Source organism: Convolutriloba macropyga, chromosome 10, assembly GCF_964194025.1.
Source record: "Convolutriloba macropyga chromosome 10, txConMacr16.3, whole genome shotgun sequence".
Classification (NCBI taxonomy): Eukaryota; Metazoa; Xenacoelomorpha; order Acoela; family Convolutidae; genus Convolutriloba; species Convolutriloba macropyga.
In genome coordinates, this window is record NC_134477.1 from 31,158,049 (window position 1) to 31,185,559 (window position 27,511).

Genomic DNA, 27,511 nt, shown 5'->3' on the forward strand with positions numbered 1-27,511 from the left:
AACTACCAAAAACAAAAACAAAAAGATCATGCGCTTCAGTTAAAACTTTTTAAAATTGATCTGCTCATTTATTTCTGATCTTTTTTATTGAAGATAATGAAAAACAAAAACCCAAAATACATTGTAATTTCACAAAAAAATGGAAACTGGATTTGAGCTGAACATAATAATGCACAATCGAGATCACTTGGGCCACAATGAGTCAAAACCGAATCCTTCCTCTACTATTGGGATATGATTATTCAGTACTGATTTATTCTGGCACTTGGGTCTCGGCCTTAACTAAAATTAAAAGAATTAACGAATTAACGAACAACTTATAAATGATGCAGTTTTGTCCACTCGTAATAGGCGTAGAATAAACTTATCTAACTTGCAGAATGAGTCTCATTCGCTTTGTTATATACGACACTGTGGGATATTTAGGTTCAATAAATTCTGATCAGTATGTTGTTTCCATTGAAGCCGAAGAGACCAACTGAATATGAGTAACTCAATGCCGCTACTCTTGTTCAGTTGATCCAGCATCACCAGAGTCTATCTTCGAATACTACCCAGGTTGAGGTGCCATCCGGAAGTGACCTCTTATCAGACCGTACCAGAGGAAAGTAACATCAGGTCATCCCAGACCAAAGTGTCCACTGATGAAATTGAAGTGCGCTCAATGCACCGTGTGCGCTCAAAGTTGTCTCCGATCAGACCTGACCAGACGGAAATGACCTCTGATCAGACCAAACCCAGACCATTGTCCAGACGATTGTGCGCTCAAAATTACTTCTGATCAGACTGTTGTGCGCTCAAAAGTTGCTCCTGATCAGACTCAATTGCACTTGAAATAGTCTGATCAGATGTCACTTCCGTCTGGCACGTCAACCTGGGTAGCTTAATATCTTTGATGTAGATGTAGCTATAAGCTCCAGTATGAGTATACACAGTAATGCTCCTAAACATTGTGTATTGTGTACGTTGTTATGACTCCGGGCATGAGAACGAAAAACAAAACACTGGTTTTTGGAGAACGGAACAAACTTGGTGGATACAATTAGAGGAATAATTAAGTTTGACAGATGAAGTACCTTTAAACTTTAATGAGTCTACAATCGGTGTGTGACAATAGCACTATGATTGTTTTGAGCAAATCAAGGAATAGACTTTGCACTCATCTTAATCTTCAAATCCTTTTCATTGATCATAATGATATATTTCAAAATGTCATTCGTATTCAAACTGTTGTTTTTAGCTCAGCTATTCACATTAAATACCCAAGTTCCGGTTGAGAATGCTCTTGAGTCTATGATCCACAATGGAAGTACTTTGCACAATAGAGTGCTCAATCATATTATTAATGGGAAAAATGTGCGAATGCGATCATTTTTTGCAACAATATCTGAATTTAGAGGAGTAAGCTACTGCGGTGCAGCTATCATCCAACGAAGATGGGCAGTTACTGCAGCATCTTGCGTCATAGGAAGAGCACGTTAGTTTTTATGTCATTCGTTTGTCATTCAACGTATCTTCTCCATTATTCCCCCTTCCCCCCTAGTCGAGACCTGGAATTATGAAAAGACCGTCCTCGACAGATTTAAGGTATGAAAAGACTGTCCTCGACAAATATTGGGTATAAAAAGATTTTGTCTGGACCTAATGTGATGTCCTGGACTTTGGATGGAACTAAAACAACCGCCGTAGAATTTGGCTGGAACTAAAATATACGTCCTGGAATTTGGCTGGACAATAAAAGTGTTCTGGAATTTGGCTAGACAATAAAGGTGTTCTGGAATTGGCTGGACAATAAATTATGTCCTGGAATTACGCTCGCGACCGTTATAATGACTTGTTTTCAATTTCCGTCAAATGTAAGTACATGTAGCGCAATTGGTTAAGCATTGGGTAAGATTGGAGAAGGCCACGAGAGCGAACCCAGTTGTTGTCGGAACCTTTTAGTTTGCCTCATTTTCGCGTATGAAAAGAATTTGGCTGGACTTATGACAAGAATTAGCCTCGAATTTAACTAGCGACCTCGACCGTGCAATTTAATTCAATATTTACCCCCCTACCTGGAGTTAATAGGTCTTTTCATAAATTCCAGGTCTCGACTAGGGCCCCCTTATTGCATCATATTCACCCCATTATCCCCCCAAAGTACAAAGACCAAATGTAGCTCATCCTAGGAATTCGTCAAAGGCTATGCACTGTTCTCAATATCATGTTAGGATCATATTTGATTCTTAGTAATCATAAAAGAAGATAAGAGCCGTGCCAAAAATAATCTAAAAGAGGCTAATGGAAAAAGTGAGTATTTTTGGATACCCGTACCTAACTTTCAGAGTAATTCAGTACTGAACCAGGAAGTTTTTCAGAAACAATTCAGTATTGATTCAGAGTCTGTTCATGTCACATTTGGCTCCGATATTCTCTGATTCAGACTCTGATTCAGACTTTGAATCAGACTCTGAATCAGACTCTGATTTTTTTTCTGATTCAGACTCTGAATCAGACTCTGAATTAGACTCTGAATCAGAGTCTGATTTTTCTCTGAATTAGGGTAAGTTCATAACTATGTTCATGAGCCAAGCCAGGTTTTACCATTGCTTTTGCTCTCAGGTCTTTAAAAATACAAATTCATACAATACCTGTAGAAATTGAAGAAACTTACATAATAGGTTGTCGGAAATTTTCTCATGTCAAGTTAAAACTCACTTTTTGAGATTTTCCAGTATGCTTTGTGTGGTTTAAACCCTCCTCCTTTTTCATTCCGAGCTGGGGACCGGCAGTGCCGGAGTTACTGAAAATAACTATAGGAAGACTGGTATAGCATGGTAAAAAAAACCAAGCTTGTAAAGTTTTCCAAAACAAACTTCTTTAAATAATGAGAACTTTTTTTCAAATAATCACATTCTGGCCATTTTTTGCAGATTCACAGTTCACATAGGCCATACAACTGGTTCTAAAACAAAAAAGCCGGAAAATTGCAATATTTCACATTACCAATAACGCCTATTTTTAAAAATGATTATAGAGAAATTTGCAACTTCTTTAAATAATGACAACATTTTTCAAATAAACGTATTCTGGCTATTTATTTTGCAGATTTATAGTTCTCATAGCCCATACAACTGTTTCTAAACCAAAAATCCTGGAAAATTGCAATATTTCACGATAGCATTGAAACCTATTTTAAAACTGATTACAGAGAAAATTGCTATTTCTGCAAATAATGACCACTTTTTATCAAACAAACTTATTCTGAGCACGTCTTTTGCAGATTAACAGTTCTTATAGCCAATTCAAACGCTCCTAAATCAAACATCCCGGAAAACTGCAACATTTCACAAGACCACTAAAAGCTATTTTAAAATTTCTGATAGAGAAAATTGGAATGTGGCCAATGAAATGTGGCCAATACTTTACAAAAGACAATTTCATTGCAGACTCTAACAATCTCTAACTCAATGAAAGAAGTTCTGAGCCCCGCTGAATTTTATACAAAATAACTACTTTAATTTTCTCCCTCAATTATTATCATTACCTCTGTTAGTCATCTCCTTTTAGTAAAAGAATGGACCTATGCGAGCAAGAATGGACCTTTGCGAGCAAGAAATATTACCAAAAGGGGACTACGGTATTACTGTTCAATGTAGTTTTTGGGCGAAAAAATAACAAAAATAGCGAAGCAAACAAAAAAAATTAATTTGTATTAAATGACAAATCTGGTAATTTTGCTTAGAAGGTACAATCTTTATGATAAATAGCCAATAACTACCTACTGCCTATCTGCTGCCCTTACTATGTGACACTTCCTTCATCATTAAGTCAAATCAATTTCAATGAAAGAGGTTCTGAGCCCCGCTGACTTTTATACAAAATAACTACTTTAATTTTCTCTCTCAATTATTATCATTTACTCTGTTGGTCATCTCCTTTTAGTAAAAGAATTGACCTATGCGAGCAAGAAAAGTTCCAAATTACCAAAAGGGGACTATGGTATTACAGTTCGATGTAGTTTTTGGGCAAAATAATAACAAAAATAGCGAAGCAAACAAAAAAATTATCAGTAGTAAATGACAAATCTGGTAATTCTGCTTAGAAGGTACAAGCTTTATGATAAATAGCCAATAGCTACCTACTGCCTATCTGCTGCCCTTACTATGTGACAGTTCCTCCGTCATTGAGTCAAATCAATTTCAATGAAAGAGATTCTGAGCTCCAAAAGTTTTCTCAGTTTTAATATTTTTCCACAAAAAAATTTTTCAAAAGCGAACAATTGCAAAAAAAGCGTTCAAATACGGGTTAATTAACCGATGGAAAGTTTTTTGTTTGTTTTCAGAGCTGGGAGTACTTTCTGATTTTCATTCTGATTCAGAGCAAATTCAGAATTGCATTCTGAATTTTCTTCTGATACAGAGGAATTCAGAGGACATAGATTCTGAATTTTGCTCTGATTCAGAGAGGTTTCAGAATCAATACAGAAACTGTTCTGAAAACGTTCTGAATCAGTACTGAAAGTTAATATTGTTCTGAAAATGTTCTGATTCAGTTCTGATGCCGATTGAATGGAAGGTACGGTTAGTGTTCGCAACTCAAATCAGAGAGGAAAATCAAATCATGATTCAAGCTTGTTCGAGACTGTTTCAGGATTTGATTTCTAGAAAATAGTAACCCTAGTTTAGAAATTTTTGGTTTTTAAACATAGGAAATCGTCGGTATCGTCGTTTTTCTTCGAGCCAAAAACGACAAAATTTCCAATAACGTTTTCGTTTTGAACGTAAGACAGATTCAGTATCGCCGTTTTTAAACGTCAGAGAGATTTAGTATCGTAGTTTTTAAACTTAAGTCAGATTCGGTATCCTTTAGAGAAACATCAGTACTTTTAATGCTCCGGTTCTGACAAGCAGATTAGTCCAGCGGAGCGAAAAATGAAAACTATGGGCACAGGGATTGTTGAAACGCAGCCAACCGTCAAACTCTTTGCTTGCAAACTACAAGAAAGTATGTCGATACTCAGTGAATGAGAATTAATCAATAGAATTCATCAAAGTTTAACAAGTATGTTACAGTTTTGAATTCAAAATTAACCAAGATTTTTATACTTATTCATTTATTTTGGCAAATGAGCTTAAAATAATTTTCAACGAGTTTGCACATTTTTTGGAATTTTTTTCTAAAACGAATGCTTGAAATTCCTGCAAAAACCCCTATCATAACCTCTGACCTCATGATATATAGAAAAAAAAACAAATTTTCCAATGGAAAAAACGACAATTTCCTACGTCTGAAACCGAACATACCAAGGATCTCTTGCGTCTAAATACCGAACATACTGAATGTTCTAAAACCGAAAATAACAAATCTCTGTTGCGTCCATAAATGACCATACCGAGTCCTTCTTACGTTTGAAATCGACGATACTGTACAAACCGAACATACCAAAGCTTTCTTATGTTTGAACCCAAAGATACCGAAGATTTCTTAAAAGATTTTTGTCGTTTCTGTTCGGCCTTTTCAAACCGAGAAATCTTGTTGAAATTTTTGACCGTGAAACCCAATTGAAATCAAAATGAAAAAAATTCAACCCGCAGAACTGAATCCCATTGACATCTTAAAAAACAGTTTTTGAAGATCAAGACAGCTGTTCAATCTTTGTTACGTAATTTTGGTTGGCACCTAGAATCCCATTGCCCGTTTGGCTCGCTCTTTTTGGAGTTTACGGAAATGTCATCAACAGTAATTAAAGAAGGTTTTTACTGGTGGGCTGCAGTCCATGAATGCGCTCTTTTATATCTGAGACACTTGAGAACGAGTCTAGTGACTTCCCTATAGTCTTGCTGATGTGTTGTGCATAAATGATACCATAAGTCTTTTTTGCCGACTACAGAAAACAATTTATTAGCATATTTTTATTATTGATAATAATTTTATTGTCATCAATATTATCATTTTCACTATTTTTAATATTATTATTATTATTATTATTATTATTATTATTATTATTATTATTATTATTATTATTATTATTATTATTATTATTATTATTATTATTATTATTATGATTATTATTATTGTTATTAGTAATATTATTATTTTTATTAGTACTATTTTTATTAGTATTATTATTATATTTATCAATTTTATTCGTTTCTTTGTTAATAATATTATTATTGTTGCGACCCCACTTTAGTGGGGAGGGTGGAACAATATACTCAAATTTGCTTTTCTTGTTCAGTCATTTTTTGCCGATCGATATATAATCATCGTAGAGATTTGTGAGTGGTATCATTAAAAACCATGTAAATCCTACAATATGGAATTAAAAGGATTTTTTAAAATTTGTTTTGTACTGGGGCTATCGAGGTTTATATTTTTGTGAATAATCGACAGTTTTTAGGTCACATTTTCCGTAATTTTTGCTACAATTTGGCTCAATTTTGCTAATATAATTTAAAAGAAATTCAAATTTTCATTTGTGTTATTGTTACCGTTAGAGATAGAAAATCGTTGCTAAATTGTTTGAATGCTGATTTTTCTGGCCAAAATTTTGATAACATTTTCAAAATTCAGACATTTTCGTCAGAAATTTCACAAAATATGCCTTTTGGTCCACATTATTTATGTGTGCCAAAATTGGAGACCTAGAAACCGCTGACACAACCTCCCTAAACTCCCAAAAAGAGTGAGCTAGTTGAAATTTGGCATCCTATAAAAGTCTTCTGGAATTAAAAGTTTTCGTTTCTTTTTTGCAAACTTAACTCGATAATTATACAAAATACAGCACTGTTTTTCCAGTTTTTGAAAAAATTCAATCAACAATTGATCTAATTCTTAAACATTTGAAAAAGTTGCGTGAATAGTCGAACGGGCAAAAATCAGGGATAGGTTTGATGTCACCATGGATTCTTAAAATAAAAAATTTTAAATTTTTTTGGCGCTGCCTTTTCAAAGAATATTTTGCTTTTTTAAATGTTGATTACTGACAAAATTTTCAATTGACGGCTCCATTAATGACAACTCTTTTTTACGTAATCATCCGGCCAAATGTAGATATGGTTAGAGGACCTTGGTGTTTCTTTGGCTTCAAAGTTGAGTTTTAGTAAACTTTAACTGATTTTTTGTGTTTTGCCCTCAATTGTTATTATTTTAGTGGTCTGATTACAAATTTGAACAAATCAAAGATCCAAATGACTTATTCAAGAGGTTGGGTCTTGAAATGCTTTGCTCTAAACTGCTTTGGGTTGTTGTCTTATGTCTCTTATGCCATTGCATATAATTGTTTTAGGAAATGTTCATTGATTTTTTGTACTTGTCAAAGTTTTAATACCTTATGTCTGTCAATTTCAGTAAATATAGGTCAAACATTCCTTCTTATAAGATTTTAATTCTAAAAACTAAATAATTTTTGTGGGGACTTATTTTGAAAAAAAAACGGCTTCTTGGTTTTGGTACTACCGCGTCTTCATACAATTTTGTGATTTTTCTGCATAATTGCCCATTTTTTGTTTCTTTGTAAATTGTCAGATAACTTAACAATATAGGTGGAAAAATTATTGGGATAAGTTGGATATCGTCATGGCAAATCAGGGATAGGTTTGTTATTATAATGGTTTCTTAAAATCAGAGACTTTTAATTTTTAATTTGCTGTTGCCTTTTTGTCAAAATATTTTGCTTTTGTTTTTTCACAGTTAATTACTGACAAAAGCTTTCATTCACGGCTCCATTACTGAAGCTCCCATTTATATAAAAGTCAGGCCGAATGTAGATTTAGCTTTTTTCCGAGAGCCTAAGGGTTTTTATGGCTTTGAGGAAAAGTATTAATAAACTTTAACTGAATTCTTGTGTTTTGCCTTCAATTGTCATTATTTGTGCGGTCTTATTACTAAGTCTAACCATTCAAAGACACAAATGACTTCCTCAAAAGGTGAATGTGAACCCTTACCATGTATTCTATTGTTACCTAATGTCTCTTATGTCATTGAATGTATTTGTTTTAAGAAATTTTCAGTGAGTTTTTGAACTGGTCAATTTTTTTATAATATTTCGGTCATTATTTTGCTTATTCTTTGTAAAAAAAGATCAAACTTTCTTTCCTATAGAATGTAAACCAATTTTGTGGCGGCTTTTTTTCAACAGAACGTTTCCTTTTGGTACTACGAGTTTTCATACAATTTTTTTAAGCATTATTGCCCAATCTTTCTGTTGATTTTGTTTCGTTGGTTGATTGTCACATTACTTAACAATCTAATTGAGGACAAATTTTGAAAGATTTTTAACGGAACATATTTATTGTTTTCATAACATATGGTTTTAAGGGCTGCGACAATGTTCTCTTGCAGAATTTGGTAAAGTTTTTAACTCTTGCCCTCTATTTGTTGTTGATGATTGTAGTCGCATGCCAATTATTGGGTAATTAGGGGTGTAAATGGCAAACTAGAGATATATAAATGAACTTAACGACTTATATCAGTATATAGTTTTTGGATTTATTGATTTTCAATATAATATTCTTCAAAAAGTTTAAGTATTCTTGTATCCCTTTTTTGTTCTGATTTTCGTCTTTTCTAGTATCTTACAAATTGTATCTTTTTGCAATTTCAGCGTCATTATTGTGAGATCTTGTTAATTTTTCTGTTGAACCAATCAAAAAATATTCCGATGGTTAATTTTTCTGATTAAACGACTGATGTCTTTAGGAATTAGTCAGTTTGTTTCAGAAGAAATTTGTGATATTTAGATGTTTTTCATTTTTTGTGGCTTTTTGTTGTCGTTTTCGGATAGTCGTTTTAGAAAAAGACTTAATCATTTTTAAAAAAGACGCAAATAAAGATTTAGTTTTCTCGCGGTTATTATTTTTAAAAATTAATGGCTTTAACACTGTGGTTTCGTAAATTTTTTGGTAATTTTTTTTTAGTTCTGCTTGTATTTACTGTTATTTTATGGTCTTATGATTTAGTCTCACTAAAAACAGAGATGTTTATTTAGTTATTTGCTAAATAGAGTTTTCTAAATAAGCTGTCTACTCTCTTAGTCAAAAGATTATGTTGGCCATGATTTTTGAAATTATTTGTTTTTTTCAGAAGACAATGTCTTTCTGAGCTTTTCAAATCTTATTTCTGTTAACTGGCAGTTCAGTATCTCTACAGACGAGTCACATCCTTTGTTTTAAAACTGAAATTTGCTCTTTGTAACAGTTTTGTTCTGCTGAATTGGTCTCCGTTCTTGGTACAACGAGCTTTCTTAAAATATTAGTCATTTTTACATATTCGCACTTTTTTTTTATAGGTTTATGGTTTCTTTCACAGTATCGCAAAATTGGAGGCCGTCTGGCAATTTGAAATAAGCGCAATCAATAATTGTTTTTGTTCTTTGTAAACAGCTAATGTTTAATTGGCTGGGACACCGTTTTTGAGAAAAATTTGAATTTTTGCTGTTATTATTATTATTATTACTATTATTGTTATGATTTTTATTTTTATTATTATTATTATTATTATTATTATTATTATTATTATTATTCTTATTACTATTATTATTTTAATTATCATCATTATTATTATTAGTATTATTATTTTATTATTATTATTATTATTATTATTATTATTATTATTTTTAATATTATTGATATTATTACTATTATTATTATTATTATTATTATTATTATTATTATTATTATTATTATTATTATTATTATCATTATTTGTATTATTATTATCATTATTATTATTAGTTTTATTACTGTTATTATTGTTGATGTTATTATTATTATTGTTATTATTTTTATTTATTTGTTATTATTATTTTTATTATTATTAATTTTATTGTTATTTTTAGTATTATTATTATTATTAATATTATTAATATTATTATTATTTTTATTATTACTATTATTATTTTAATTATCATTATTATTATTATTAGTATTATTATTTTATTATTATTATTATTATTATTATTATTATTATTATTATTAATATTATTAATATTATTACTATTATTATTATTATTATTATTATTATTATTATTATTATTATTTTTTTTTATTATTATTATTATTATTATTATTATTATTATTATTCTTGTTGTTGTGTCTGCCAAACATCGTGTGTGGCTAGAGCTATGTTGAGTTAGCAGAGGCAGTAAAAAGACTAGCGCGATAAGAATTAACTTTTCGGTTTAGACTTTCTTGTTCTTGCTAAAGACACCATGTGCGCTTAGCTATTGCGCTCCAAACGGAGCTCGATAATAACGACTGGTACAACCAGGTAACAACAAATGAACAATGCGCTAGATACGTACTTACAACTGTGAATCAGGTAATATAATAACATATGAAGTTTTATAAGACTTTATGATAATACGTTTGGATGCTTGGTTGCTGTGTGAGCCAGACGCTCACCAAATTCCCCCCCCGGCTGGGGGATGGCTAGCAGTAAGTGTTGTGCTAGGCATCTTCGTTTGAGGCAATTTCCCCTGTGAAGTGTTCATCTGTGTCCCGTGCGGGATTTGATATCGGGGGTGAGCAGTCCATAGGAGTCGGCTGTGGAGTATCGAATGTCCGATTGGGAACAGAGTGTATGGAGGCTGTATGGAATGAGTGGCTGGAGTGTTGTGAGTCTGAGGATAGGATTACAATGTCCTGTCCGAACGATGAGCAGTTTGGGTTTACGGTTAGGGTCGGAGTTGGTTGGGGTTCGTCCGAGGTCTCCACTAGGTCAATGATTGTGGTCTCTTGTGAGGCAGTTGCTTGGGAATATTGGCAATTGTTTGTTCTACAATAAGTTTCTTTACTGTAGCTTCTGCTTGCGATTTGCGTATGTTGCGCAGTTGGGGTGACTTGGCTATGATGGAGTGGAGGACACTGTGCTCCTAGAGGGCGTGGTCATCATGAAGTCTGCCGCTGAAGAGGATGCTGCTATGATGAAAGGAGTTGTGTCGCCTGGGAGTGCTCGTGGAAGATGCGTGTCGTCTTCTTCCGTTGTAGTTCGTTGCGGTCAATTGGGCTTTGGCTTATGTTGAAGATTCTGCTTTGTTTTAGGGCGGCAATTTTTGCTTTTGTGAGCTTTGTATTGGCAGTTTTCCTGGCTGCTGACACTGTGGCCTTCTTACGGTTCGAGATGCGTTTCCCCTTTGGGGCTGAACTTTGGGATTTTCTCTTGGTCAGTTTTTTGGGTAATGCTGATGGGCGTGTCCTCGTTGTGATTGGCGAGGTGTTTATTGAAGAATTTGCTGCTAGGGATGCTGGCTCGTTATCTTCAATTGGTGCTGAAGTGCCCTGTTGTTGGCTTGTTGTGGTTATTGGTGCTGATGAGGGTCCCGGAGCATCGTGGGGGATGGTTGTCTTCTGGTGCTCGCTTGTGGTCTGCTTCTCCATTCGGCTGCTTTGGCTGCTTGGGCCTTTTCTGCTAAACAGAACTTTTGTATTTTTGTTTGTTCCTATTATATTCTCCTACAGTTTTGCATGCGACGAAGTTTATGCGTCGGAGTTTTGGTTCGGGTGGTTTTGAACGTTTTTCGGAGGAGATGGCAATGTCGCTGTCACGGATTACAGTGTTTTTCGTTATGTGTATCGATAGTAATGGTGTGTGTATAGTCTACAATTGTTCCATCAGGGATTATTGACCAGAGGGGTTTTAGAGTTCCTCTGGGTTCGGGGTTTTTTCTTCTGATGGTTTTGCGTGCTAGGTTACGACGTGTTTGGTCAATTATATTTCTTTATCGCCTATTTGAAACTTAAATCTAGACGGAATTATTGTACCCTTTTGGGCTGGTCTGAGGGGGATGTCCTCTGAGTCTGATGATTCTGGAGATTTTGAGTCATCGGAAGAGTTGTCCCGTCGGGAAGGTTCTTCTGGCTTCTACTGGAAATCCAGGTGGACTTCGGAATTTGTGTCGCGGTCCCAGATTGCTGCTGACGTTGGGGTTGGGTTCTGGAGTGGTCGTTTGTCAAGGTAGAAGAATTTTTAATTATTGTATGTTAAATTGTATCAGTTGAAGGTTAGATAGTTCCGTGCGTTTGGGTCTACCGAAGTGGGCTTGGAATGGTGGTATTTCCGTGACCCGATTGGGTATTAGTCTTAATGATTCGATTATTTCTGATATTTTTTCGGCTATTGTTGAATTGTCGCAAATTGTTTCGATATTCATAGATGCAATTCTTCGTTTAATTGTTTGTATCTGGCGTTCCACCGCAATTATTATTATTATTATTATTATTTTTATTATTATTTATTATTATTGTTATTATTATTATTATTATTATTATTATTATTATTATTATTATTATTATTATTATTATCATTATTGTTATTATTATTATTATTATTATTATTATTATTATTATTATTATTATTATTATTATTATTATTATTATCAATATTGTTATTATTATTGTTATTATTATTGTTATTATTATTATTATTGTTATTATTATTATAATTATTATTTATTATTATTGTTATTATTATTATTATTATTATTATTATCATTATTGTTATTATTATTATTATTATTATTATTATTATTATTATTATTATTATTATTATTATTATTATTATTATTATTATTATTATTATTATTATCAATATTGTTATTATTATTGTTATTATTATTGTTATTATTATTATTATTATTTTTATTATTATTTATTATTATTGTTATTATTATTATTATTATTATTATTATTATCATTATTGTTATTATTATTATTATTATTATTATTATTATTATTATCAATATTGTTATTATTATTGTTATTATTATTGTTATTATTATTATTATTATTATTATTATTATTATTATTATTATTATTATTATTATTATTATTATTATTATTATTATTATTATTATTATTATTATTATTATTATTATTATTGTTATTATTATTATTATTATTATTATTATTATTACTATTTTTATTATTATTCTTATTACTTCTATTCCTATTATTATTGTTATTATTAGTATCATTATTTTTTTATTATTATTAATATTATAACAATTAATACTATTAATATTATTATTGTTATTATTACAGTTATTATTGATTAAAAACCGTTGTTTTTGATTAGTTTTTTTTCAGCTCACACAATTGTTCTGGGATTTAACAGATTCAGTGCTTATAGGGAACGGAGGAATAACCCGAAGACTCGCTTTGTCCAACAGGTGTTCTTTCACGACGGGTTCGTTTCTTCGTATTTGTGATCAACTAGCCGAAAGTTCAGATAACTGGAAACAAAATTTAATGAAAACAATTGCTAGAATTAGTCAAAAATGCGAAAAATTAATTTTAAATCCAAACTACTCCCCGCGAGGTATATGGAAAACATGATCTTCAATTGACCATAAATATTTCCGTGGTTGTTCAATTGGCTAATATCGAAAATGCGAAGAACAGCTCAATAAGTTAACAGTCACCTAGGACGTAGGTTTAATGTTAAGCAAACATACTAATTCATGCTAAATGCATCTTTTCAGATTTGTGAACACGGCAGAATATAGAAACAACATCGCCCTGCTCAAATTCAGAAATGTTGCCGATGACCACAAACATCAGTATTGGGTGGAAAAATACACGTTCTTGGGTGCATATCATTACGCCGCAGAGGTATACCCAAATAGTCACGTGCAAATTTGCCCGATCTCCGTATCTTTTGTTCGTTTTTCCTATGTTGATACATTGAAGTTGCAACAATATTGCGAAAAATAGATACTTTAACAAAAACAGGCAAAACTGAAGGGAATTGCGCAACCTGTGTTCGCAGAAGTGTCAAAATTTTAACCGCTAATTTGAGATACAAGATTTGTATGGTATTCTTCGCGCACTATGTATCACGAATCTGATCGATTTATGTATCTCTTTTTCGCAGGCAACGTAACTCAATTTCTTACTATAATCCGCAATTAAGCCTAATTCAATGCGCACTTTTGAGCATGTAAAAGTGGTTATTAAAACTTTATTATGATATTTAGTGAATAAGGGCGAACAAACACACGCAAGCAGATACACATACAAGCGAACATCTGCATAAGTAAACGCACCCACACATACACATACAAATACACACACACACACACACACAAAGACCTTATTTTGTGCCAGAGATTTTTCAGAAAAAAATCGGTTCCTGTGGCGCTGGGATGTACACCATATAAGTCAAAAAATAGATTCGGCAAGTGAAAATAGATTCGGCCAGTCCCACATTAAAATCGCCCAAAGCCTTTGAGCGATGATTTTTTTTCAGAAAAAGTCAGTTTTTGTGGCGCTGCGACGTACATCTTAATATTTGTTGCCATTCAACTTAAAATTAAATTGCTTTGTTTTTAAAGCTGTTTGTAATTAATACTCTTGTACCTAACTGCAATTGCGTTTCAGAACTGTGCCAGTATAAATGCCTAAGAAGGATGGGCTCACAGTTGTTACTGCATATCAATTTTCTCATTAGCCGAGTTGTGTACCTTTTGCCAAATTTTCGGAACTGTCATAGTTAGAATATGTCATAGATATAGATGCTATAATTATTATATCCCTAATTGGCAACTGCTCGTTTTTTCAACTTTGACGTCGTTAACTCTGTCGCATGGAATAATTGATTTCAATTTTTTGCCTAAGTTTTGCTACCACAAAGATAAACTTGGAACTGTTAGCATTGCACCGCTGAGGTATAACAAAATCGTCACAGGCAAGTCTCCCGATCTATTATCTATGTTCGTTTTTCCTATGTTAATACATTTAAAACGCAACAATATTGCGAAAAATAGATACTTACCCGAAAACAGAGAAAAGCGAAATGCTCAACCCGTGTTTGAGAGAGTGTTTCAAAGTTTAGAGATACAAGCTATGAATCTTATTTTTGCCCGCTATGTATTGCGAATCTGCTCGATTTATAAATCTCTTTTTCGCACGTAGGTAACTCTGTATAGCGCTGATTTGTTATAATTTTCGCACTGAAATCCACAATTCAGCCTAATTTAATGTTCATTTTTTAATTGATAGCAGTTAAGTGATTAAATGTGGCTTACAGGTTAAAAATATACCATATAGTAATCAAACTTATCAAAATGATTTTTTTATGTGAGTTGTAGGTCGGGAAGGGGAATTGGCATTACCTAAAGTCATTTTTAGGGATTTTTCAGAAAATTTGACAAATAAAAATGAATTCTGAAAAATACCTTTTCTTTTCAGGGTAATGGAAAAAAATAGCATCAGCTCATACACTTGATTGTCGGTTCCTTACTTCTTCATGGTTTTTCAGGCTTTTAATTCTACTCAGGTATCATTGTTTTGAGATAATTTTACTAAAATTTGACAATTAAAATAAATTCCGAAGAATTCCTTAGTTTCAAAATTCTTTTCTCCAGGGTTGAATTTGCGATTTCATCAAAATACTATCATATATGAAAATTGTTTCAACTAATGGCGATAGTTTGCAATGTAGCAACTTATTAACTCTTCTTCTTTGTATATAACATGATGATATTGGACAAAGAAAATTCGGTAAAAAAATCACATGTGAAATGATTACTTTTTCTCTTGCTAAAATTGATTTAATGAGTGATTTGCCTTTGAATTGAGCAAATGAATTGTTGAATTGGGGTTCTTCAATATTTTTTTTTATTTATTTACATGTTCACAGTTGTCTTGCATTTTTTCTGAAAAACTCCTTACTTCTGCGTCCTGTTTTGAATGTCTATTTTATTTTTCTGAAAAATCCCTCCATTGCTTGGCCACCTTTTCGCATTTTTACAGGTTTACAATGGTATACTTTCTTAATCAATATTTTTTGCTCCTAATTAAATGTTTTAAGGTGTCTAATAAATTTTTCTGAAAATTCTGCTCTATCTCCCTCTCTCTCTCTCTCTCTATCTCTCTCTCTCTCTCTCTCTCTCTCTCTCTCTCTCTCTCTCTCTCTCTCTCTCTCTCTCTGACTCTCTCTCCTTCTCTCTCTCTCTCTCTCTCTCTCTCTCTCTCTCTCTCTCTCTCTCTCTCTCTTTCTCTTTCTTTCGACCTCTCTGTAAATAAATCTCATCAATATTCAATTCAGAAGCGAAGCAGATACTTACAAATGCACTTTTTCAATGACAGTTTATAAACAATAACAGTTCAACACAAACATTACAATGGCAGTTTTATTTGATAATGTGGTATTAAATTTTTAATAAAAAACTTAGGTCCTTCTTTGTTTGCCCGTGAGTTTTCATTCCCTTTGGAATGTCTTAAAGATTCTGTCTTTGTGGTGTTTCTGCTGCAAAATTACTGGAAAAAAAGGGTGTATATCTTATTTGAAATGACTTTCACTAAAAAAACAACAAAAACCAAAATTCAAAGCAAATATATTTTGTTGCGTCATTTATTCTATCTTTAAATCACTGTAGGAGCTTCAAACTTCTTTTGCTGGCTCAATCAATAAAGCTGTAAACTACTTTTTCATGCCCAAGAGCGCGCATTTGATTAGGCTCAATTGCAAACTACAGATAAACTTTTTCAGATACCTAAAATGAGTGAAAACGTGCTACAGGACTTGTCACCTATTTTACAATTTTCAAGTATCTCAATTGCGCAAAAATGGCGTAACCCCTCTTGGCGTAAAAGTAAGATACACAGCTTGTCTCCTAATTTCGTTCAATTTATGTATCTATTTTTAGCGTGATTTTTACCAAGGCGGAAGTTTTGGGGTATACCTCTGCGTCGTAAATATAAAGGAGTTCGTTTTGCGCATTTTCCAGCTTAATTTCCAACTGCTTCCTCCCTCCCCTCCGGCGGTTTATATTTCATTACCGCGCATATATGAGGTTTGTGTGTGTTCAGTATGTGCGTTCGCGTGTGTGCATGTGTGTGTGTGTGTGTGTGTGTGTGTGTGTGTGCGTGTGCGCGTTTGCTTCTGTTTGTTTGTGTACCACCTTTCTGAATGTGCTAAAATCTTATTATCGCTGATCTTTCTTTTTTATACTCCGTGAATGTAAGTTGTAATAGCTATTTCAAATTTTATTGGGGGCACATAACAATTGATTTGCGTGATTGGAGAGCAGAGTTAGTTCAATCCTCCTCTGCTAAGCAATCATTTTTCTTGTGATATTTTCAATTTAGGCCTCGCTCCAATCTGCTTTCAAATACAATCCACTGGTTCAACAGTTTGGGAAGGAAACTTAAGTACATCAAAAAAGTTAGTCTGATGATAGTAAGAATTTCAAACTAGGCTTAAACCAAACTAATTCTAAAACAATTGTCGAATCCATTTGGTATATGATGGCCAGTCCTATAATTTTTCCTTCAATTGATTGCCAAACAACTAATTCCCTATAAAATGACTTCAAATTTTGCAGATTTGTAAAGAACTGCTCGAGTAATTCGCACAAAAATATCAGTTGTTTATTGTTTTAAGTTTAGGCCGGAACTGTTGTTTTCAATTTAATCAGATAGTTATTAAGTTTAGGAAACCAAAACCCTATTCTAAAATTATTTCTTAGTGGATTTAATTTGACTGCATTTTACCTAAATATTTCGTGTTTAGCAGTGTTTTTCATGAAAAATTACATAGACTGTTTAGAAGTTAGTTTCAAATTGGTTTTTCGAAAAAGCTCTTTAAATTTAGCGACCAAGGCTTCATTCTCTTTTTTAATTTAGAATCCTTGCCTTCGTTATCATATGTGAAATATGTAGAGCTGGTAAATTTTCTGGAGACAGTTTTTTCAAATTAAAAAGTGTATCACAATTCTGTTGAAAATTTTCACTATATTGCACATAAGTTTTTTAGAGGCTCCGTGATCTGTCAAACAAACAAGAATGTCTGATGTATTTTATGATATTTAAAGACGTTTAAAATGAAAATGACGAACTGGATGCAGCTTTAACAATCGAACTAATTTTGCTTGCTGCCTGAATTTCCAAAATTCGGGCTCAATTCCAACATTAAGAATATTTGTTCCAGCTCATTGAACTAATTCATTGAAGCATATTTTTTTACTGCAGTAGGATGAAAGGAGAGTTGTTCGCTATTAACTTTTGAAATATTTTAATTCATGAGAACATTTCCACGTCGACAAAGATTAACAATACTGTTTCAGTTTGCTGTATATCGTTTTAAAAACAACCATTTGAGGGATCATAAGATTTTATTTATTTCATTAACAGATAGACAAACACATCAAAATGTTCTCATTCAGCATGCTTCATTTTGCTCTGAACTAGCATAATAAAAGTTGCCCGTACCTTGATTGAGGTCAAAACAAAGAGTCCAAGACAAAACAATTATACTTCAAAAAGTATTTGATCCAGTATAACTGAAATAGTTTGATCTAATTTTGCTACCTGTTTTCTACTTTTTCTGCCTGTGTTCTTGTTCAGAGTTTGAGAGTCTTTTCTTTCCTTGCATAATTACTATTTTTATGGCACGAGGATGGGCAACGCAAAACAATGTCCCATGCGAACATTTAATAATACCCCTGACGACACCAAAAACTAATCATGCAAGATCTTGCAAGATTTGACAAAAAAAATATAGCAAGATCTTGCAAGAAAAAGTTAGTGTTGCAAAAATAATGCAAGATTAACTTTTTCTGCCTGAAACAAGAAGGGTTCATGATTGAAAATGAAAATTCGAAAGAGAGAAATAAAATAACTGCAATAGAACACACACAATAAATAAAGTTAAGGTAAATTTCACTAAGGTAAAAGGCATTGATTTCCTGTTAAATATTTGCTGTCTCTGAATGTTTTTATCCCGCAAGATTAACTTTTGTTTCCGACTCGGGATGGCTAAGTTTTGCAGAAGAAAAATTGACCATTATCAATTTTTTATCGACATTTATTTAAGAAAACTTTTGCACTATTTCAGAACCCGGGCCGAGGAATTTGGCCAAAATTATGTAAGATCAGCGGCAACTAGCGTTGACGAGTCGGAAAATTCACCGCAATTTTCTTACATAATTTTGCGTTGAATGCGTTGAATTTAAAGACAAAAATTCAACGCATTCAGCGCAAAATTATGTAAGAAATGGCGGTGAATTTTCCAACTTGTCAACGCTAGTTGCCGCTGATCTTACATATTTAGCGTTGAATTTAGCGTAGATCTTACATATTTAGCGTTGAATTTAGCGTAGATCTTACATATTTTTGCGTTGAATTGTTGAATTTAGCGTTGATCTTGCAAAAAGCAACGCGTAGAATTCTGGGTATGGGACTCGAACCAATGACATCCTGTTTACTTGTCGCCTCTTCTACCATTGCGCCACCGTACCTTTGTTTCCTTATGAGCCGCAATCATTATAAAGCGTAGATCTTACATATTTTGCGTTGAATTTAGCGTAGATCTTACATATTTTGCGTTGATTTTAGCGTAGACCTTACATATTTTGCATTGAATTTAGCGTAGAACTTGCATATATTTCGTTGAATTTAGCCTAGATCTTACATAATTTCAACGTATTCAACGCATTTATCATGTGAGAAGTACTGGGAAAAAGTTAAAATTTTTTTTGAGTTTTGAAAAAAATTTTAATTCCTAAAATGGTCTGAAATTGATTTTGCACCGTAAGAGATCAAATGGTTATTTTTTTGCTGACTTCATTTTTCTCAATTGTGCAGTATAGGGGTCGAAACAGTAAAAAAATTAATTTTTCGAAAAAAAACTTGAAAAATTTGAAATCTTCAATTGATCTGAATTGGATTTTGCACTAAAAAAGAGCACTAAAAAGATTTTTTTTCTGACTTCTCGTTACTCACCTTTGTAGTATAGGGTTCGAAATAGTGAAAAAATTAACTTTTCGAAAAAAACACTTGAAAAAGTTTTGAAATCGTAAAATGGTCTGAAACGGATTTTGCACCATAAAAGAGCACCAAAAAAGTGATTGTTCTCACCTGTGCAGTATAGGGTCGAAACAGTTAAAAAATTAACTTTTTGAAAAAAAATTGAAAAATTTGAAATCGTAAAATGGTCTCGATTGGATTTTGCACTATAAAAGAGCACTAAAAAGTGGTTTTTTTGCTGACTTCACGTTTCTCACCTTTGCAGCATAGTGGTCGAAACATTGAAATTGATTTTTCGAAAAAAAATTTGGAAAAGTTTTGAAATCGTAAAATGGTCTCAAATGGATTTTGCTCTATAAAGGAGCACTAAAAAGTGGTTTTTTTGCTGACTTCGCTTTTCTGACCTGTGAAGTATCGGGGTCGAAACAGTGTGAAAAAATTGACTGTTTGAAAAAAAAACTTGAAAAACTTTTGAAATCATAAAGTGGTCTGAAATGGAAATCAACAAATTCAACCTTAATTTTGTAAGATCTAATCCAAAATTCTACGCAAAATATGTAAGATTGGTTTTGAAAGCGTTGAATTTATGTAAGATCTACGCTAAATTCAACGCTAAATATGTAAGATCTACGCCAAATTTCAACGCAAAATATGTAAGATTGGCGTTGAATTCGTTGAATTTGTGTAAGATCTACGCTAATTTCAACGCTAAATATGTAATATCTACGCTAAAAATTCAACGCTAAATATGTAAGATCTACGCCAAAATTCAAGGCAAAATTATGTAAGATTGGCGTTGAATGCGTTGAATATGAGTAAGATCTACGCTAAATTCAACGCTAAATGTGTACGATCTACGCTAAAGTTCAACGCTAAATGTGTAAGATCTACGCCAAAATTCAACGCAAAATTATGTAAGGTTGGCGTTGAATGCGTTGAATTTATGTAAGATCTACGCATAATTCAACGCTAAATATGTAAGATCTACGCTAAAATTCAGCGCTAAATATGTAAGATCTACGCTAAAATTCAACGCAAAATTATGTAAGATTGGCGTTGAATGCGTTGAATTTATGTAAGATCTACGCTATATTCAACGCTAAATATGTAAGATCTACGTTAAAATTCAACGCTAAATATGTAAGATCTACGCCAAATTTCAACGCAAAATATGTAAGATTGGCGTTGAATGCGTTGAATTTATGTAAGATCTACGCTAAATTCAACGCTAAATATGTAAGATCTACGCAAAAATTCGACGCTAAATATGTAAGATCTACGCCAAATTTTAACGCAAAGTATGTAAGATTGGCGTTGAATGCGTTGAATTTATGTAAGATCTACGCTAAATTCAACGCTAAATGTGTAAGATCTACGCTAAAATTCAACGCTAAATATGTAAGATCTACGCCAAAATTCAACGCAAAATTATGTAAGATTGGCGTAGAATGCGTTAAATTTATGTAAGATCTACGCTCAAGCGTAGATCTTACATAAGTTCAACGCATTCAACGCCAATCTTACATAATTTTGCGTTTTTTAGCGTTGACACCTCGGCCCGGGAAAGATATTTTTCAAAATTACTGTTAAAGGAGTTGAGTTGTTTAAAGAAATTTATCTAATAAGTCATGTCTGTTGATAGAAATTGTGAGCAAGAAAAAATATATTTTGGCTGGAAATGTTTTTTTCAGTGGCTCGAGTTCGTTTTCATTCCCTAACCTCATCGCATTTCGTTTATATTCTTTAGAACCCTCACCCAGCCTCAAAACCAGGTCACTAAGTTGTTTGCATGATGCTTTCAAGTACATCGTCTAGGTGAAAAACTCACCTTTTTTTAACAAAGATTTTTTTTACATTTGCAGCGCCACTCGGAGCAAAATCTTGGGAAATCTTGCATCAGCAGTTTTATGTTATTTTGCATTTTAAATTATTGCTATGAAAATTACTTAATTTTTGAGGGATGAAGATTATATGGAACTTGAATTAGAAGCGTATAGTTAAAACAGATTGTTTTTTGTGAGTGTTACAATTAAAATGTGACAAACACCCAGTGACAAACACCCATTAGTTTAGTCGCTCTAAATTTTGGACAATATAAATGTTCACAAAACTTTTTATATGCCCTAATTTTTCATGACCCGAAATTAAAAAGTGATTAATTCGAAATTAAGAGTGTTAAACAGAGATATGTCAAAGATAAGGGGGTAACAAAAATTGTCCCCCTGTATCTCTTTAAGATATATTCATCGGGCTATTATGAAATTTTGTTGGGATGTTCCACTAATGACTTTCAACATATAGTAGTGATGCCCGGCCGATTACATTTTTTCAATCTAAACCGTGAGCACCTAAAGGCTGCTGATTTGACAGTTTTTGATATAATAATTAGAGTGAAATATGATGGTTTAAGTAGGAAATAACTGTATTCGCAAAGCAGTCGCAATGGAGTTTGAGTGTAAATGGGGTGTAGTGGGTGATCTTGGGAAGAGCTTAAGAACTAAATTATTGATTTGGCTCATAAAAACTCGTTTTTTGCCGAAAATTAGAAATTTGTTAACAACTAAATTGAGACTGCTATTTTTCGAAAACTTCGAGTTTGATTGAGCTGAAAACTGGGGGATGGACTAATATGGTTACAAGAATTTCGAGTTTGAGGTCAGATTTCACCGCCCTAAGCCGCTAAGCCGCACGGAACTAGCGCATGAGAGTTCTGCGAGATGTATATTTTGTAAAGCTCGTGGAGAATTGTAATAACTTGATGATTTTTGGGGTTTTAGTGCAACTTTTCATGGGTTTTCTAATGGTAGAAACTTTAATTTCTGGATGCCACCGGAAGTCGGTGCTTCGGAATAACCTGAGTGCCGAAAACTATATGATAACATGAGACAGTCAGTTACAAGAAGATTTCAAAACTCGAACCTCTCGCAAAGGATAATGCTAGGACAAAAGGTTTCCTGGCAAGCAACTAGTAGGCACCTACAGTTTCTAAAAGATTGTAACCAGAGTGATTGTGATCCGTGAAACAAGAAATATGACATTTCTTGAAGTTTGTTCCCTTACAAATCATGTGCACCTGAAGGGCTCCTGTCATATTAAGGATTAGATTCTAAAAATTTCTGAGTAGGCGCAACTGTGGATGGTCTTTCTGTGACAACAATTCCTTTTGTCAGTTGGACTTCTGATCTTGGACGGCAGACCACTAATTGACCCCTAGAGGTCAAATTTTGGGCTTCTGCGAAAATTGGTCTTTCGGGCATGTTTAATTATAAGGAATTAAATGAAATGATTTAAAAAGAGGGAAAAAAATCAATTGTTCTTTTTTTAGAGTTGAGTGTAGTAATTTATCCAACACATGGTTTTCGACCGGGTTTGATTGCAGTTAGTGGATTTGATATCGGAAATGAAGCAATAAGAGCTTTTAAAAGCAACGTTGCTTTCTGCACTGAGCCAACAGTCATAATGCACATAAGCGGATTGGGTTTGTTTTAATACGAAGAGTCCGAAGATCGTTTACTTAGGATAAGGTGAAACTTGAATAATGACTGGTATTAGTTGAATGACAGAGCATAGTCTTGCAATGATTTGTTTGCAAAGTAAATAGAGCCCACCTACAGAATATGAAACTTTCCCAATGTCACTTGCAATGTTCACTTGAGAGGCTAAAGTTTGATTACTCAAGGTAAGAGCGTGTTGGTCGGGTCTACGACACACAGAGAGGTAAAGTTTTGGACAAATGAGAGTTTTATGTCTAAGCGAGCGAGTGAGCGAGCAACAGACGAGCGACAGAGAGAGAGAGAGAGAGAGAGAGAAAAAGAGTGAGAGAGAGAGAGAAGTTGGTTTGTTGGGGCTAAATTTGAGAAGCTGGGTTTAGAAGAAGGGAGGAGAGCGAAAAACTTAGAGAGATTAGTGAGACCTAACGTGTGAAAGTTGTAATTGCAAGACCAGTTCGGATATTTTGAAAAAGCATAGTACCAAGCTCTTGCTTAACCAGTTGCAATGGAGTTTGATTGTGAATGGGGTGTATTGGGTAATCTCTGGAAAAGCTTAGGAAGTAATTTATTTATTTGGCATATAAGAATGCGTTTTGCAGAAAAGTAGTTAACACCTAAATAGTGAGCGCAACTTCTCGAATAGTTTAAGTCTGTTTGACCTGAAAATTGGGGGATAGGCTATTTTGGGTATCAGAAATTTGAATTTGAGGTCAGATTTCACTCCCTTAATCCGCACGGAACTAGCGAACGACAGTTCTGCGGGACGTATTTTTTGCATTGCTCGTGGATAATTGGTAGTAGGTTTATTATTTTTTGAGGGTTAGTGTAACTTTTCTTGGGCTTTCTAATGGTAGAAGTGGGTGCGACCGGAAGTCGGTGCTTCGGGATAACGCGAGTGTGGAAAACGGAAAATTAACCTTTTTGAGCTGCCGAATGACTTTGAAATGATAATAGAATGATAACATGTGACAGTCAATGACAACAAGTACCCAACCCTGTCAATTTTGAAGAAATTGGATGTCCGGGTTTTAGCACTCATGGACCCTTAAAATAATTTAAAACCAGCACACTTCGCAAAGGATAATGCAAGGACAAAAGATTTTTGGCATGCAACTAGTAGGCACACAGTTTCTAAATATTTTTTTCCGGAATGATTGTTATCCCTGAAACAAGAGATATGACATTTTTTAAAATGTGCACCTGACATTTTAGACATGTGCACCTGAACAACTTGTGTCCTATTGAAAGTTAGCTTCTAAAAATTTTGTACTTCTGTGAAAAATTGGTCATTCGGGCATGTTTACTTACAAGGAATTGCATGAAATGGTTTAAGAATAGGGGAAAAAATCAATTGTTCTTAGTTTTAGGGTTGAGTGTAGTTATTTTTCCAACAGAAGGTTTTCGACCAGGCTTGATTGCAGTTAGTGGATTTGATATCGGAAATGAAGCGATAATAGCTTTCAAAAGCAAGGTTACTTTCTTTTTTTGAGCAAACAGTCATAATGCATATAAGCGGAGTGGGTTTGCGTACATAAGAGTCCAAGGATTTTTTACTTAGGAAAAGTTGAAATTCGAACAATGTTTAGTATTACTTGAATGACAGAGCATAGTCTTGCAAAGCTTTGTTTGCACAGTAAATAGAGCCCTCCTTCAGAATATGAAAACTTTCGAATGTAACTTGCAATGTTTACTTTAGAAATTAAGGCTTGGTTACTCAAGATAGAAGCGTGTTGGTTGAGTATATATTGAAGTGACACACAGATAGGTAGTTTTTTGGATAAATGAGAGTTTTTGCCTGAGGGAGAAAGCGAGCGAGCGACAGATGAGCGACAGACAGAGAGAGAGAGAGAGAGAGAGAGAGAGAGAGAGAAGAGAGAGAGAGAGAGATAGAGAGCAGTTGGTTTATTGAAGCCGAACTTTAGAAGCTGCGTTTAAAAGAAGAGAGAAGAGCGAGAAAACATGAGAGACTAGTGAGACTTAACTTCTGAAGGTTTTTATTGCAAGACCAGTTCAGATACTGTGAGTCATTTTTGGTTTGGTTCATTTGGGAAGTGAACCATGGATATTAGTATTATTATTCTAATTAGTATCTTAAACTGCCTTAAGTTCGTCTTTTTCATTGTGGTACAAGTAATCGTTTTGTTTCTGATATCCATATAACCGGAAATGATGTTACGGGCCTCATTTTGATTTAATTTATTATAAAGCAATCTAGTCTGCAACAACGTACACGAGTGGAGGAGTTGAAATAGCACAGTAACATGCGCTTGCTTAACCAAAGCAAAATTTTGGGTTTTTCTTTCATTTGATCGATCTTCTGGGCGAAAAATTCCCCCAGCTGTCAGCCTAATTAAAACTTCAGAAGACGACATTGGCGTTGCTGACCGGGCTTCCTTTCATTGTTACTTTTTGCAGTGTCTTATTTTTTGATTAGTTGGAGAGCATGCGATATTCTCCATCGTTATCTGCTGAGAGTACGCTCAGATTTGATTTACTTTTTCAATTAGGGCTACCAATAATTTGATTGTTAGGATATCAGTAAAGGATGAGTTTTCCTTAAGCATAAAACAAAAACTGGAGGATTGGCGTGAACATTTTCTGAGTTCTGGCTTGAAGATGGGATGGCGTAAGAAGAGATGACGAGATGATAAATTGTGCAGATGGGCCTGGAAAACAGTTATTGATTTACCAATAGGTGTTGGCGGTCGACTATAGAGACGCGAGAATGGACACTGAAAGAGACGCTGTACTATTTTAATATACGGTTGTCTGACAATCCACCTTTTCATGAGCGAAGCTTCAATTTGTTGAATAGGGGGAAACCGGAATTAAGGCGGAATTAATTGAAACCATTCATGCTCTGGATCGGAGAATGCGACAGCAATGTGCTCAGATGCAGGTAAAGGATACAATTAAAGCAGTTCTTAATTGGATGAATTTCGGCAACCCAGCAAAACTTTTTATGGATTTGTCATTTCGTCCGCCTGCGGTGTATCGAGAAAGAACAGTTTAGTAAAGAAATATTTGGAGAATTGGACGATAAAAGATATGCTGAGAGCGGCAGAAGAATACAAATACCAAGCTACTGTGATGATAAGAACTGGATCTGAGGACCAGTCTACGAAGGACATTTGTAGTTGTAACGTTAATTGAAATGACATGTGACCTTGAAATGATAATGGTATGAAAGCATGAGACAGGTAGTGACATGAAACATCCACCCGGTCAATTTTGACGAACTCGAATTTTTTCCATTTTCGGCACCGACGTCTCCCTAAAATAATTCAAACCACGAACAACTCGCAAAGGATAATGATAGGACAAAATTTTTTTGGCATGCAACTATTGGGCACCCTACAGTTTCAAAATTTCTTTTTTCCGGAATGATTGTGACCCCTTAAACTAGAGGTATGACATTATTTGAAAATTGTTCCCCTTCAAGACATGTGCACCTGAAGGACTCGTGTCTTATTAAAGGTTAGGTTCTAAAAAGTTGTGAGAAGGGGCAACTGTGAATAGTGTTTCTGTGACAATAATTCCTTATACCAGGTGGACCTCTCATCTTGGACGGCTGACCACTAATTAAACACTAGAGGTCAAAAGATGGGTATTTAGGAAAAGTGTTCTTGCGGTCATGTTTAATTACAAGGAATTTCATGAAATTGTTTGGAAATAGGAAAAAACAGTTGCCCTGAATTTTAGGGTTGACTGTAGTTATTTATCCAACACATGGTTTTCGACAAGGCCTAATTGCAGTTAGTTGACCTTACAAAACTTCAAAACGCAAACGACTCTCAACGTGTGTTGCTAGTGCAATGATTTTTGGCATACAACTTGTTGGAACTCTACAGTTTTCATATAATTTTATCCGAAGTGATTTTGATCCCTAACTCAGGAGATAATACCTTTTTCAATTTAGATTCACTATGGAACACCCACGAGACATGTGGGCCTGCAGTAATATTGTCCTATTAAGAGTTAGGTTGTAAAAAAATTGTGAGTATTCGCAACTGTGGATGGACTTTTTGTGCCACCAATTCGTTTCTATCAGGTTGACCTCTCATCTTGGATGGCTGACCCCTAGTTGACGCCTAGAGGTCAAACATTAAAGTTTTAGGACAATTGGTCCTTCGGTCAGTTATAATTACAATGAAATGAATGAAATGGTTTGAAAATAGAAAATAACAATTGCTCTTAGTTTCAGCATTGAGTTTTGTTATTTGTTCAACATATGATTTTGACCGGGATTGATCTCAAATAGTTGTTTTTCATATCGGAAAAAGTAAT

General features: G+C 33.7%; 1 protein-coding gene across 1 annotated transcript in view; it reads left to right on the top strand.

Annotated features, from left to right (window-relative positions):
* Positions 1–921: 921 nt before the first annotated feature.
* LOC142347990 (azurocidin-like) overlaps positions 922–27,511 on the top strand; it is a 28,198-nt gene continuing 1,608 nt past the window's right edge. The window contains exons 1-4 of the mRNA XM_075399155.1: positions 922–961; positions 1,241–1,477; positions 13,071–13,170; positions 13,466–13,520. Coding sequence (XP_075255270.1) covers positions 922–961; positions 1,241–1,477; positions 13,071–13,170; positions 13,466–13,520 — 432 coding nt within the window. The remainder of the gene's footprint in view (positions 962–1,240; positions 1,478–13,070; positions 13,171–13,465; positions 13,521–27,511) is intronic.